General features: G+C 47.8%; 1 protein-coding gene across 3 annotated transcripts in view; it reads left to right on the top strand.

Moving 5' to 3' along the window:
* The window catches only part of Slc4a5 (solute carrier family 4 member 5), a 96,069-nt gene that overhangs the window by 55,532 nt on the left and 24,617 nt on the right, over positions 1-15,920 (top strand). For 2 of the 3 annotated variants that reach the window (XM_023718369.1, XM_023718368.1), the window contains 9 exons: positions 19-74; positions 3,276-3,433; positions 3,802-3,889; positions 4,823-4,977; positions 5,239-5,427; positions 7,000-7,174; positions 9,512-9,645; positions 10,319-10,590; positions 14,567-14,625. In XM_023718369.1, the coding sequence (XP_023574137.1) occupies positions 19-74; positions 3,276-3,433; positions 3,802-3,889; positions 4,823-4,977; positions 5,239-5,427; positions 7,000-7,174; positions 9,512-9,645; positions 10,319-10,590; positions 14,567-14,625 (1,286 nt within the window). The remainder of the gene's footprint in view (positions 1-18; positions 75-3,275; positions 3,434-3,801; positions 3,890-4,822; positions 4,978-5,238; positions 5,428-6,999; positions 7,175-9,511; positions 9,646-10,318; positions 10,591-14,566; positions 14,626-15,920) is intronic. The other variant, XM_023718367.1, reaches the window with a different exon arrangement.

Raw genomic sequence — 15,920 nt, 5'->3', positions numbered from 1 at the left:
CTTTTCCTTCTCTCCTAGATCACGCCCAGAGCAGAAGCATGAATGACATTTCTCACACTCCAAACACAGACCAGGTAGTAAAGCCTCTGAATGTGACAGCATCAGAAGCCCATGGTAGGGAGAAGTCTTTGGTTTCAGAGGCAGAGACCCTTTGGGCAGAACCCTGCTCCCGAGAAGGAGGGCAGTCCCAGCTGTTGGCTTCTGTCAAGTGTGGGGAGGAGTGGGCGACAGAGAACGTCATCAGATCAGGTGCTGCCTGTCTCTGAGCTTGGGATTTTGTTGAGGAGAGAAAACCAACACACATAGCTTCCTTTCTCCTATAACCCTATAATGCCTTTATCAATAGACAGCACAGGAATTGGAGCTGGCAGAGAAGAGGAAGTGAGCCTTTCCATGGAGAGAACAGTGACAGCTAAGTGGTTGGATGCCCCAGCATGTGTCACCTTGCTCAGATAGGGCAGGAGAACATGGACCCTGGTCCCCCACTAGCAAGCCTGAAATACCCTTGATGAGATCAGAATCTTTCAGATTCTAAAGGGCTATAGCCAAGAACCTGTGACTACCTGGGGAGGCTGGGAAGGCCTCTCAGTTCTAACTCCTCCATACCTCAGGGCCCTGAGACTCCATGGTTCACTCATCTGTGTCTCTAGGTGTAGGGTGATGATGAAACCTGAAACCTGAAGAAGGGTTCAAGGTGGTGAAATGGGAAGAAGCAAAATATATCACATGCAGGTACAAATTCCCTATGATGAATGTGATCATTGGGCATATCTAAAAGGTACCAATAAAAATTTTTAAAATGAAAGAAGAAGAAAGAAAAGAGAAACATGAAACTCAATGAGAAGTCCTCAGAAGCTTGGGTGACCTCCAAGCCTTTAAAGCACCCCCCAGTTTGGTAGAAGGCAAAATGAAAACAGTCCCTTGTGTCAGTGTCAGGGAGACTTTTGTGGCCAAAAGACTGAAACAGCAATAACGTTAACTGACAATTAAGGCCCACATGCTACATGTGCTACTCTGTGTGTTCATGAAGCTATTGATGGGAGATCACTGAGCCTTGCAGCAGTTCAGTAACATGCCCCACTTCACCCTGCTGCAAGGTGGCTGGACCCAGATTTCACCCAGGCAGTCTGACTCTGGGTGAGAGAACCCTATTTGGGAATAATTCAGGGACCAGTCAGTATTCTGAAATATTATTTGGAGAAAAATACCACTTTGTTCTAGTCCTGCACACAAAACAGTAGAGCCATGATAAGAAAGCATTGTCTGATGAAGATCTTTTTTTTTTTTTTTTTTTGGTGGCCCACTCTGCCCATCCTAGGGGAGTGGTACCCGGGATTGAACTGTAGTCTCTGAGCACTCACCTAAGCAGGCGCTTTAGACCACTGAGCTATCTTGCTGACCCTGTCTGGTGAAGATCTTTAATGACCTATTTTAGTAAATGCATAAGTGGCAAGAGCCACTGGCTGTCCCTTTTACCAGGCAATGATTCCTTGGTACAAGGACTGGAATCCAGCACCTGGTGCCAGCGTCTACTCTCCTGGCTGGTGCCCACATCTGCCTCTCAGTTTTTGCACACCTGTGCCTTAGACCTCAGAATGCTCCTAAGTGCAAGCCTGGAAGCATCTGTCCTGCAGATTCTTCGTCCTTAGTTTGTGTAAAGCTAAACTGCATGCCTACCCCAGTGGGCTCCTGGTGAACAGAGTGGGTACCCTGCCATGTTGCAGTGAGTGTGTGTGCTGAAGAGCTGGGCCAGGATCCCCATGGGTTTGGGAAGTAGGGTCATTGAAATGCTGATTGGAAAAACCAGAGTAGGTAGAATGCCCCCCAACCCCACTTCTGGGATGCCGCCACCCTGACCCCCTGACTAAACAGGTCCTAACCTGCAAGGAAAGACCAAGGCCCTCTTTCAGTTCCTCTTCTGACCTGGATTACCAGTGGGACGGCTGGGCCACTCCAAAGTGCTGCTTCAAAAGCCTTGTTCTCTAAGGTGCTCCACCTACCCCACCTCCCCTGTCCCTGGCACTCCCCATCCACCCTGATATCCCAAGGCATGAAAATGGCACAGGGAAGGTGGCTTCCCTGGCACCCAGCCTGTATCCCAAAGACAGCTTGTCATTCAGCTGATTTTGTCTGGGATAAAGGGATTGTGTGAGTCTTGGACACTGCCTTTCTTATCACCTCAGCCCTTGCTTAATCTCACTACAGCAGGATCCCTGGGGTTGTTGTTGATTGCCTGGGTAAGAAGCTTGGTTTTTCCCCCCATTGGCTTTAAAACACACTTAAAGGTGCATTCCTGGCTCACATGCTACTCCTCATGCTCACACGCCACCCAGTTCAGTGTATTACCCCCACCCCAGCCAAGGGCCAAACCAGAAAACAGTTGTGGGCACAAAGGGGAAACCGGTTAGAAGAGACACAAAGGACCTGTGTGTTCACAGTAACAATGGGAAGCAGACATCCTTTGATCTTCCTGCCTTGGGCAGACTGTAGTCAGAGGCACTGGAGAGAGGCACCCTGACAGTCACAGTGGGAAAGCCTCAATAGTTATGAGTTTGTTAGGAGGGCCTCTGGAAGGGACCTGGGAACATGGGAGTCTCCCACAGATTTCAAGACTGGCCAGGATTCCTGGGAACTGGGAAGCTGGTGGTAACGAGAAAACCTGTCTGCCCTGACCACCACAAGAGTACATCTTCCCTCTGCCGCCACAGGTGGAGGCAGAGATTCTGGGAGGTGGGTTGCCATTGCTAAGACTCCTATCTGCTCAGAGAAAGGAGACTGCAGGTGATGCCTGGGGGCCCATCAAGCTCCAAAGTTATTTCCTTCATCCCCTTACCCCATATTTGAGCACTTTTCACCCATTAAGGGGTGCTTTAGGGGTCAAGTCATTTCAGGTTCTTTCCCATCTCTAAGGGCTTCATAGGTTTCTAGGAGAGTATGGGTTATTTTCTTTTAGACTCTTTTCTTTTTCAGTACTGGTAACTAGACGGAGTCCTGTCCCTGAGTTACATCCTCAGCACTTTTATCTTTGATTTTGAGGCAGTGTCTTATTAAGTCACTGTGTTGCCCAGGCTGGGCTCGAACTTGCCATCTTCCTTCCTTTCTCTCTCAGAGTGCTGGGGTAGCATGCATGTGCCACCAGGCCCAGCCTCTTTTAGTCACTTAAGAAATTCCCAGAGCATCTTTTGAAGCTAGACCTTTAGCACAGACTGAAGAGGAGTGAGGGAATAAGAGTGTGTGGAGTATTCTTGGGTGTCTCTTTCCCCCCTCCCTGACAGAGGAAAAACAAGTTCATGAAGAAGATCCCTAAGGACTCAGAAGCCTCCAATGTGCTTGTGGGAGAGGTGGACTTTCTGGACCAGCCTTTCATTGCCTTTGTGCGTCTCATCCAGTCAGCCATGCTGGGAGGAGTGACTGAAGTGCCCGTTCCCACTAGGTGAGAGCACCAGAACCTGTGGCCACACCTGTGGCAGGGGTCAGCCTAACCCCAGCATGATGTCAGCAAGCAGGGCTGTTAGGGCCTCTCTTCCAAAAGGAGAGAGGGAAATCTTCTGACCAAAGTGGAAATTTAGAGGGTTTATTTTAAATAATCCTAAAGAAGAAAGAAAACCTGATGGGTAGACTTGGGCATCAAGACAAAGTGAAGAGTTGAGAGGAAGCTAAAAAGGAAATGTTTTTCCATTGAATCTAAGATTCACAGGAGAGAAGTTTTAAACGCTCGACAACAGATACTTTTGAAGACTGAAGAATTCTTCTTTTCTGGTTTTCTTGTTCATTTTTCCTTCTCCTCCTTCATCTTTGTAGATTTCTGTTCATACTGCTGGGGCCTTCTGGGAGAGCAAAATCCTACAATGAAATTGGCCGTGCCATTGCGACTCTCATGGTGGATGACGTAAGTGGTAACAAGAAGCATGTGATACTGAATGTCATGGCTCCTGCACCAAGGACTGCATTTGCTGAGTTATTCAACAGGGACATTGGAACCTCTGTGTAGGGTACTGAAAATATTGAAATTCAGGGAACAGCCACTGCCTTTTAAGAAAAGAAAAAGAAAACCTGTAATAACAAAATTACTCACGTTAGCTGCCCAAGGAATTAAGAAGTGCTTCACAGATGAGAAGTCTTTACAGCATAGGATGAGCAGGAGACAGACCCAGCACGAGCTCAGGAAGCAGGCATTCTAGACAAAGGGATGAGGGCTAACCTTTGACAAGGCTCAAAGAACCTAGATGCAAGTGGTGATGCTAGGCTCTGTCTAAGAACTCCAAGGGTTGGAGGTGACACCAGACAGGTGAACCAGAGAACACACAGAGCCTGTGGGCAGAGCCTAGCAGTCAGTCTGCACCCCCAGAGTGATGGGGAGCTAGAGGACTGTAGATACAGGCAGAACCCAAACAAATCTGTGAGCCAGAAACAAGCTCTGGATATGGCATGCCCCCTGAGGCTCTTCCAGCAGGGTGGGCAGCACGTAACAAGGGCATCAGAAGCATATGAGCCTCTCAGACTAGACGGGAGGTTTCCTAGTGTGCTTTCTCTGTGAGAAATTAAGCAAGGAAGATCAGGTAACTCAAACGAAGTCCTACAAAAGGATTCTGGGGACCTGAGCTTTAGTTCCAAGGTGCCAGCTCTTTCCATTGGAGGTTTTCCCATTCTGTCTTCCCTGCCATGACATGTTCTCAACCCTGCAGCTGATTGAAGGCAGGCAGCAGAACCAGTGGCTAAAAGGGATTCCTCTGAAAGCAGTTGTGCCCTGCTTCTGAGAGGTGCACCAATGGGGATACGAGAAGGAGGGCTGACCCTTCTGTTCTCCATGGTTTCTCACCAGCTCTTCAGTGATGTGGCCTATAAAGCCCGCAATCGGGATGATCTGATTGCAGGGATTGATGAGTTCCTGGATGAGGTCATCGTCCTTCCTCCTGGAGAATGGGACCCAAACATTCGCATTGAGCCACCCAAGAAAGTACCCTCTGCAGACAAGAGGTGGGGCAGGGGGAGGGGAAGAAGGGAGAGAGGCAAGAACAAAAGGGGCTTGGATTTTATTGGTATCTTTCAATTTTGCTTTGTAAAAAACTGGAAGCATATATGATCAAGTGGAACATGGGTAATATCGATCATTTTCTGCACCTTTCCCTGTCTTTTAAGATACTTTGTAAATTTGTGGAGAGATGAGGGGTATACTCGGAATAAGTGGACCCTTCACTACTTTGAGAGCCCCACTCCCTACACCTCTTTCTCTTCCAGGAAATCCGTGTTCTCATTGGCCGAGCTAGGCCAGATGAATGGCGCAGTGGGAGGAGGCGGCGCGTCTTCCGGCGGAGGAGGCCCCGGTGGTGGAGCAGGGGGCAGCGGGGCCAGCGGAGCAGGTGGTGGGGATGACGCAGAGATGCCCGCTGCGCATGAAATTGGGGAGGAGCTCATCTGGACAGGAAGGTGCTCAGCGCAACCCGAAACAGACCTGCTGACCCCTTGACCTCTCTCCTCAACTCTCCTTCATGTCCTGGGAACCCACTGTGGGCCACTGGGGCCTTTCCTTCCCTGTGTCCTCCTGGATCCTGAGAAGCGTTGCCTCAGGAGAGGGGAATGGGGGACCCAAACTTTTCTCCATATACACTTTGTTGTAGGTATTCATTCTTCAGGGCTTCCAAGACAAGTACAGAAAGCTAGGTGGCACAAAACAACAGGCAAGTTGTTCTCAATGCTAGAGAACAGAAGTTCCAAATCAAGATGTGAGCAGGGCCCTGCTCCCTGGGAGGCTCTTGCAGGGTCCTGCTTGGTCTCCTGGTTTCTGGCAGTGCCAGCAGTCGTTGGCTTGCTGCTGCAGCTCAGTTTCCACCCACATCATCATGGGGCCTTCTGCCTGTGTGTCTCTGCCTTCCTAAAGCATCACCCTTGTTGTATAAGGTCACCAGTCAGACTGGATTAGAGCTCACCCCCAAGGACTTCATTATAGCTTGAGCATATACACAAAGGCCCTATTTCCAAATAATCATATGTTCTGGGATTAGGTATTTAATACAACTTTTGGTGGGAACACAGTTCAATCCATAGTAGTACCTTTTTAAATACCTTGATGTTACCCATACAAAAACTTCATTTTTCTGTCTTCTAAGGGAACAAGAGAAAATTCTCCTAACTTGGGTTATTTGCCAGTTCTTGGGGTCACTCAGGTGGATCAAGATTTAGGAAAGGACTTAGCCTGCAAACCCATGTGCAGATCATGAATCTGAGAATGTCATATTTATGATCCTTAGCATTACACCAGTTCTCAACTGAAAGCAACTTTACTTTTCTCCTCCTCTGTACCCCCTGGCTCAGGGGATATGGCAATGTCCAGAGACATTTTCATTTGTCACTACTGGAGGGGTGATGCTCCTGGCATCTAGAGGGTAGAGGCCAGGGATGCCGCTAAATGTCCTACAGTGCACAAGCCAGCTCCCTGCAACACAGGATTAGCCAGTTTAAAATACCTATGATTTTAAAATTGAGAAACCCTGCCATACTGGGTACTGGGTTAGGAACTATGGGGAATAACATCCTTAGTAAACCTTGTTCTCAAACCAAAAATTCCCAACTCAGTTGTTCCAGAGAGCAAAGAAATCTGTTAGTGAGTTTGAGCACCCACCCCAATGAGTCATTGTTGTAATCTGGAGTGTCTCTATTACCTGTAATGAGGCTTTGTGTACCAAGCACAGGCGCCCTGTGGATGGTCAGGGATGTGAGGAGGACCCCCAGGTGTGAACCCCAAGATATGTGTTTCCAGACATTGCCTCTTCCCATGTGGGCTATATCCAGCCTCCCTAATGTGAATGATGCTGATGACAAACTTTTAGAACTGCAAAAATTCATCTCAGGACCTACCTGTCCTAGTGGGAAGATCCTTGTTCCCATTCACTCCTGGTCGAATTCCCTTCCTCATCCTAGACTCTGCAGGACCCTATGAACAGCCCTGCCCCTGCCCTGGTGCTTGTAGCGAGAAAACAGCTCCTGGCCTGTCTCAAGCAGGTTCTTTGGCGGACTGTGTCTGGACATCAAGAGGAAGCTACCCTGGTTCCTGAGTGACTTCTACGATGGCTTCCACATCCAGTCCATCTCTGCCATTCTCTTCATCTACCTCGGCTGTATCACCAATGCAATCACCTTTGGTGGGCTTCTGGGCGATGCCACTGACAATTATCAGGTGCGTGTGAGCTGGGGACTTCATGTGCAAATGTCAGGAAAATCTGCTTCCACCTGGTGACAGTAAGGAGCTTTATCCTGTTATCCCAACACCAAGCCTTAATGCACCATGCAAGTCCAGGTCATCCCCATATTTTGTTTGTTTGTTTGTTGAGACAGGGTCTCACTATGCAGTTCAGGCTCTCTTGAACTCACTATGTCACCCAGGCTGGCTTTGAACTACTCGAGGCAATCCTCCTGCCTCAGCCTCACCAAATGCTAGAATTACAGGGATTTACCTCCACCCTTGGCTCAAAACGATCACTATTTATAAGGCTTAATAATAACAACAGTAATTACTAAGGACCAAATTTAAGGTTGACATAAATAGATCGTACTTTAAAGGAGAATCATCTAGGAGCTGGTGAGATGGCTCAGTGGTCTAAAGCACCTACTTAGAACAAGCTTAGCAAAGCAAAGCACAGGGACCACGGTTCAATCCCCCAGCACCACATGCCAGCCAGCCCACCCCCTGGTGGGCTGAGCTGGCCACACACACATAAATAAATTAAAAAATTTTAAAAAAACTATAGATTTGGTTTAAAAAAATAAAGGAGAATCATCTGCTTTGTTATTTATTTGATACCTTTCCCAGTGATACTCAAGTGAATTTAATCAGCAAAATTATTTGTATTGCTGATTGTGGCCTTCTGCCATGTTTATTTTATTTTTTATTTATTTATTTTTGAGGCAGGGTCTTACTATGTAGTTCAGGCTGGCCTTTACTCGTAATGTATCCTGGGCTGGCTTTCAACTCATGGCAATCCTCCTGCCTGAGCCTCCTGAGTGCTGGGACTACAGGTGTGTACTACCATGCCTGGCTGCCATACTTCTTAAAAACCAACTTTGATTACTTGAGTTGGAGTTGAGACTTTTGATTACTTAGGTTGGAGCTGAGACTTTTATAGAAAGAGAGTAAGCTGCCATCATGACAACATAAGGAAAATTCCCTCTCAGCAGAGCCACTATCCAGTAGGCACTACCAGGCAGTCTTCTCCCCTGGATGCCTTTGGGGTAAAGCCATGGGAAAGTTCAGAGCTCTGAAGGAAAGGCCCATTTTCTCAGATAACTGGAGATGAATAGCCGTTGCCATGCTTCATTTCTCCCTAGCTTCAGATTCAGTGTCCAGCTACCTCCTAGGCATGTGGGTATGGCTGCCCCATGGACTCCCCCCTCACAGGCGACATTATCTTCCCTCCTGATCTGCCACTCATGGGCCTCCCCAGCACAGCACATGGCACCCATTCACCCAGCTGTGCACAGCAGAAACTGGGCATCACCTACAACTCAGAATCCCAGCATCCCCCAGCAGTCCTCATCGTATGGGCCTACTGCCTCTCTAGCCTCATCTAGAATCCTCTTCCTCCACATTTCTGCCCTTCTCACTCATGCTACACTCTGTTTTCCCTTGATTCTGATCATCTTTAAGTTCTTCAAGCACACGTTCCTGTTCAGCTCTAGACTTCGTACACACTGCTCTCTCCTGTTTTCTCTTCCTTCACTTTACCCTACTCTCCTGAGCACTTCACCCTACTCTCCCTGCTTTCCACAGGCCTGTGCCTAGGATGGCCTTCCTGATTATGCTGCTGGGTCCCTCAGCTCAGCACACTCCTGGATAGTGGCTCTCAAGAGAGGCAAATTTGATCCCAGGAGACATCCAGAGATAGTTTTGGTTGTTATAATCAGGAGGGAAATGGCTACTGCCATCCAATGGGTAGAGACCAGGGGTGCTGTGAACATCCATAATACATAGGACAGACCCTGAACAGGGGATTATCTAGCCTGAAACACTAGTAGCACCAAGGCTGAGGAGCCTTGCTGTATGGAAGTCGTTACTTATCTGTTTATCCCACCAGATGGGAGATGTGCTATCTTGTTCACTAAAAGGCCTCTAGTACGTGGCCCAATGCCTGGTACATAGCAGGCACTTCATAGATGGTGAATGAACGAATGATCAGACGCCAAATATATGTTTGACAGAGAAATAATGGTGAATGGCCTGTCCTCTGGGAATAGGATGGACAGAGACACATATCTACTGTTGTCTGTTGGCAGGCCCCAAGCTGCCAACAGGAGGCCTCAAAGGACATTTATCCAAACAGAATTAAAGAGAGGGATAGTGGCCATGTGGCAAGTTGCAGGAATGAGGTGGAGAGTGAGATTGGGGAAGAAAAGGCCCAGAACACAGGATGGACCCTTGCCTGGGCCCCTGGAGAACTAGCAGGTTGCAGCCTATGGGAGAAGACCCCCTTAGCTGCCTCCACTGTGCCTCACGCCTCTTGTCTCCTCCCCAACCCAGGGAGTGATGGAGAGCTTCCTGGGCACCGCCATGGCCGGCTCCTTGTTCTGCCTCTTCTCGGGACAGCCTCTTATCATTCTCAGCAGCACGGGGCCCATCCTCATCTTTGAGAAGCTCCTCTTCGATTTCAGCAAGTAGGTTCCCCCTAGTGTCCCCTGGGCCTGCTCTTCATTTGAGATAGCTGGGGCCAGGGCCGAGGAATAGGCCAAAGAGAAGGCAGGGTGGAGATGTATCAATGCCATCTTCAGATCTGAGAAGGGCAGCCAGTGGTTCCTGCTGATGCCTGCCAGCTACCTGCCTTTGTTTGTCTTAGGGCATATGAGCACAGCTCTTCAGAGAGCAATTCAGGCAAGGCAAGAGGAGAAAATTTACCTATTCTGCTCACAAGACATTATCATTTGAAAGGTAGGGTAATGTATGAAAAATTCTAGGGCCAGATGTCAGAGTGCTGTACCCAGACCCAGGAAACTCCAGCCATATCAGGGCCAGCTGCCTCATCCACAGCAGAGGTTTGATCCAGCCCATTTCCAAGTCCTCCAGCCTTGTTTCCCTTAAATCTTGTTTTGTACTCCCTGTAGATAGCTGTCTCTTAGCACCTATGTGAGCACAGAGGTCTCTTAGCATCTTCTTGCCACTCTCATTAGATACCTTCCACTCCCATGAGATGTCACAGTTCTAGACATATGTGCATATGTGGGCATATGTGCCACAGAGGAGAGAAATGAGCTGCTCATCGTGGGGTGTAGGGAGCAGAGCACAGGCAGGAGCTCCGGGCTGGAGGCCCCCTGGTTTCCCTCTGCCTTCCAGAGGCAATGGCCTGGACTACATGGAGTTCCGCCTCTGGATTGGCCTTCACTCAGCCATCCAGTGCCTTATCCTGGTGGCCACAGATGCCAGCTTTATCATCAAGTATATCACCCGCTTCACTGAGGAGGGATTCTCCACCCTCATCAGCTTTATCTTCATTTACGACGCCATTAAGAAGATGATCGGTGCCTTCAGGTACTACCCCATCAACACGGATTTCAAGCCTGACTCCATCACCACATACAAATGCGAGTGCGTCGCCCCTGATGCAGGTGACCGGTAACCCCAGACTCCCTGGACCCCACCCACTCCCTCTCACCTACCACAGCTCTCTACCAAATGCAGGAGAGGGAGCCTGAGTGGGAAGGGGCTGTTCAGACAGGCACTTATGTGCCATGGGAGCAAATTCAGGGCCTTAAACTCAGTGGAAAAAACACAACAAGGTTATGACCAGGAGAGCATAGGAATAGCTCAGGAAGGACTAAGATTTGCCTTAGCATGCGGTGAACTTCTGCCCACACCAAAGGTAGATGGTGCTCCAAGTCCCTAAGTCCCTGCAAGCCCTAGCAGTCACCCTCCCACCCATGCCACTGTCAAAGTGGCCCCATACATCTTAGGGTGAGGTGACCCCAAAGGGATAAGTATTCCTACAAACTGAAACATGCCAAGGTAGAGGATGTGCCTGTCATTCTGTCTGAAACTAGCTGGAGAACCTGGGGCTGTTGGGCTGTTCTATCACTTAGGAATATGAAAGGAAGATGGCCACATTGAGGAGTCACCTTTACCCTCTGTAACTGCAGGATATAAATAGCATGAAGGATGAGGCATGGGAGTTCCAGGGACCAGGTGCTGGCTAGGTTTAGGGAAAAATTAACAGAGCAGGGGTCACCATCATGGAAGGTGTCATCCTCTGTGGGCCAAGGGTGTTGTGAAAGGGATTCCCACTCTGGGTGGAAGGGGGCATGTAAGCACCATTCCTGCGGACTTGCTTTCTGGCTCCAAACCTGACATCCAGAAAATTAACCTGCCCATAATGTCTGACCTCTCTTCCTCCTTCAGTGATACTTGAGCCCCTAAGAGCCTTCAGTGGGATTTGCCCTCGGGGCCTTGGTTGCCAGTGTGGGAGCCAGGGCCCCCTTCACATAGCCTGACACACCTCACAGAGAGCAGCTTGAGGTCCAGAGACCACCCAAGGTCACACTAAACCTCAGTTTCCCTACATGTAAAGGAGGGATGTTAATGTTGGCCCTGCTTAAATCTACACTCAGATTGAGCTAAAAGAAGTAAGTAGATATTAGATTGCTCAGTCCCTTAATGTATTTCTATGGATGAAAAAATTGATCATAAGGAAATCAAAAATATTTGCAACCTAATTATCAAGGGTCCTACTTTAAGTTTTATGGAAAATAAAGATGACCTACCTGCAAGAAGCTTAGTTTTTGTTATGCCCCGTCTCCTTGTCACTGCACTGATTTTGGAAAGCCTAGACTTAATTTTTTCTTTCACCTTTTTCTGTTATTGATTCTGAGCACTCCTTGCCCAGAGCACTGAGCAGATCTTGCCCTCCCGCCCTTATCAGTCTTCTGCACAGCGAATGTGGCCTCCGTGGCTGAGCCCAGCCCAGTGCTCATGCTTTCCTTTGCACCTTCCAGACAGTGAGCACAGATTTTCCACATGTATGACTTTCAGAAGCACGTGTTCAGAAACACTCTTAACTTCCAGGCTCCTATGAGGAGCTCCAGCTACTCTGAGAATCATTTATTGGCAAGAGAATCCACAGCCAGGAGTGTCAGAAACAGGATGTAGGAATATTCAAAGTAGGGTAAAGGGGATGTGATGAAGCCATCTGTTTTCAAATGTCTTCCCCACTGTGCTTGCCCAGGTGCCTGATGTCACCTCTTTCTTTTGGCTCATGCTATTGTCCCAGTTCACAAAGTGCAATCCCCAGAGCAACACCACCCGGACCTGCAGGCTATCAGAAATGCAGATTCTGAGGCCTCAGCCCAGAGCTACTGAATCAGCAACTCTGGTGTTGGGTCCAGAATAGAGAAAGCCTTCCGGGTGCTTCTGGTGCACCTTTAGATTTGAGAACATCTGCTCCACTAAACTATTGGTTAGTAATACTGACCCATTACTAGCTACCAATCTATCAGATGAGACCTTAAGCTTCTTCACAGAAGTAAAGGAACTGGACAAGCTAGTTTTGACTGGGAGCATATGGAAAGGAAATTTCTAGACATCTAGAAGACTAGGGAGTGGGAACTGGCTAGTTTCTTCCTAGTCCATGGACCAACTACTTATTGCAAAACCCAGTCTAGATATGGCATTCTATCATTCTTTGTCACTTTTCATCATAACATTTGTTTGGGGGCACTCTCTTTTTATACCTAATTTTGTTTCCTTTGTAACTGATTTGTATTCTGTTTATGAATGCTGCAAACAATGATTTGGCTGCTTTCAATCCCAAGTGAGTACCACTTTGTAAATGCTAGAACCTTTCTGGAAGTTTCCATGTTACATTTCTTTCATCTTCATCTCAACTGGCTTAGGTCATTCCTGTGAAGCTGTCGATATCAAACACATTAAGAGGATATCTGAGCCAAAAATACTATATATTGGAAAATGTCTGGAATCCCGAGGTCAAGCACGAGCAGGGGTCCTCTAGCATTTGAGTGTATAGCCCCAACTCATCCTTCTTGCCCAGACTCTGTCTGTGGCTTTGATTGTGCATGATGTTCTCTTGGTCAGCATTGTTAAGAGAGGTAACAGATGTCCCTGATTGCTTTTAAATGAAGCTTTCTTCACAACAATACTAAAAATCCTCTAGGTTTATAGACTCTTAGGAATATTCTCTCCTGGCTTGAGACTGAGTTCCTTAGTCACCAGCCCAAATGCCCTGAATTATCAGTGTAGAGGAGACTTGGGGCCACATCCCACCCTGTGGATGATTTATTGGAGGTGTTGAGTGGAACCTCAAGAGTCAGATCTTCTCTCTGGGTTTCTAATCAAATGTGGACAGCAGCAGGAGCCAAATGGGGCTTGCAGTACATGTCAGGCTACTTGCCTGGACACTGGCTGGTGGGTTCCCCCACCTTCCCCAAATCTGCTGTAGAGAAACTACTCCCTATGCCTTCATTTCTAAGGTGAGGAAAAAGGTAAGGAGAGGCTGGCCTTCACTTTACCCTTAAAGCTGATAGGAAGAGAGAAGGAAAACTGGCTTCTAAAAGACCTTTGTAAGAGCAGCTGCATCCCCTGGGGAGCATGGTTCTGTGAGCCTGTGCTGGCCCCAGGCAAGGGAAGAAACAGGAAGGCAACAGAAAACAGAAGTGGAAGAATCCACAGGCAAATGAAAGGATGAAGATTGTGGTTCTGCCCACTGTCCTTGTGGACCTGAAGGGACCTCAGATGTACTTAAGGACACAGGCCCATGGACAGCATGCATTGCAAGGGATGTGAACAGCTGAGAGCCATACCTTTGAATTCCTGATGCTCCTCCAGGCCTCAGATACTTTCCTTGTTTTGCATTGAAGGAGCAGATTAGAGAATATCATGGCAAACAAGTTATGACAGGCCCGGTTGACCTTTAAAAGCACATATGGAGAGGGGCCAGAGAGAAGGGAAGTGTTGGTACAGGGGAATGGGACAAGGAAGTCCATTGTGCAGAGTGGGAGGTTTGTAGGCTCTGTTCTTCTGTCTGGGGAGGGCTTGTGACTGTGAGTAGGAGCTGTGTGACCTTGGGCAATGGGCAAGTTAACCTCTTTGGGCCCCATGACCTCATCTGTAAAATGCAGGAACTTTGTAGAGATTTGGTAACTTAAGTGAATATGTATAAGGGTTTGGCATAGCACAGGACATGGAATTAGTTCTTCAAAAATGTTTTTAAGTCTAATGGCACAGAAACGGGTCTGGTGGCCTGGATGGACTCACAAGGCACTTTAGCCACCCATGTGTCTCAGCACCAGTTTCTGAATGTCAGTTTTGAAAGCCAGCTGTGCATTGTCAGGCCACAGCCATCCTACACTGACCCAGCTGTTCTGGCTCAGCAGGGACCTGGGCTCCCTCCCACCAACTTTCCCTCCCCAGAGTAAAGTGAAGAGGGAAAAAGGGCTGGATATGACCTGATCTCACAATGGAAGCCCAGCCTTTGGCTCTAGGAACTGGGGGGAGGTAGGAAAGGGAGGCCTAGTGGAAGTCTCAGGCCAAGCACCCTACACCACTGACCCTTCCCTGTTGTGTGCTCATCCACAGTGAATGCAACTGTCTTCAATGCCTCAGCCCCACTGGCACCAAATACCAACAGTTCTCTGGTAAGTCTTTTCCTCTTAGACCAGGCCTTCAAGTTCTTTTTCTTGGTTTCGGGTGGGAGTTGGTTGTGTATGAAAAAAAGAGTTGGGAACAGCAACCCAAACTCTCAGAAGTTGGCTCCAAGGGCACCTGCAGAGCTTTGTAAATGCATACTGGTGTGTATACTGTGCACATCTCATTAAAAACTATACCTCATTTTATTAAATCCATGTACATAAATATGATACATATACATGAAGAAAGCAGCAATAAGGGAGAATGGTACACAAGGCTATACACACAGGCTGTAAACATCCTTTCTTTTTCATCTTTCCACCTTGTCCTTCCCTCTCCACTTAGGCCCCCAGGTCCCACCCAACAGTGTCAGTCCCCACTGATGATTAGCGCCCCACCTCCAGTGGCTCTGACCTGTCTTTCGCACTCTGCAAGGCCCAGGATTTTCAGGTCTCATTTGCCTTTCCCAGTAATGACAAGTAGTGGCTCGCAGAAGCCACCGTCCCAGCCCAAGAGGATCTAACAGCAGGGAGTTCAAATCCAAATGAAAAGTAGCACTGAGAAAGCCTGCTGAGGCTGCTTCATAAGTTACCTGATCGTTCTGCCTCTACATAGTCCAACTGGCAAATTAACCTAAAATTTCTCAAATATCAGGTTTTGAGGGAAGAAGAGTGGGCTCACCAGTACGTATTTCTTAATTCCTTATGTACAAGACACTGTGTACACTGAGAGCTAAAAAGAATCAGAAACTGATATGGGGCAGGAGTGTATCACAGTGGTAGAGAGCTTGCATGGCATGTGCAGGGTTTTAGGTTTAATTGCCAGCACTGTGAAAAATAAAAAAATAGACAAAAACACTCTCTTAGTTACTTTTCTCTTGCTGCTGAGACAAAATACCAAAATTCCAAAGTTAAAGGGAGGAAGATTGATTTAGCTCACAGTTTGTAGAGGTTTTAGACCATAATTGGTTGGCTCCAAGGCAAGGTGGCACATGGCAGAGGGGCAACAGTTCATGGTGGTAGAAGACACAAAAGCAACAAGAATGTAGACAAACCTCTTTCTGTCCCTTATATTATATCCAGTCTGCTGGGATTAGGGTGGTGCCAACCCAATCAGCAGGCTGATCCAACACTCACCCACCTTTAATCCCAGAATTGTACTACAAATTAATCACACACTGTAGATTTAAAAACAGAAAACCAAACCTCTATGACTACATGAGGCTTTGGAGGAACATCTAGACACAAACCATAGCAAACACCAAGGTGGCCTCTGTCCTCCAACTTGCTTTTTTTTTTTTTTT

This window comes from Octodon degus, unplaced genomic scaffold (assembly GCF_000260255.1).
Source record: "Octodon degus isolate 3935 unplaced genomic scaffold, OctDeg1.0 scaffold00058, whole genome shotgun sequence".
Taxonomy (NCBI): Eukaryota; Metazoa; Chordata; class Mammalia; order Rodentia; family Octodontidae; genus Octodon; species Octodon degus.
This window is presented reverse-complemented; position numbering and strand designations above follow the sequence as displayed.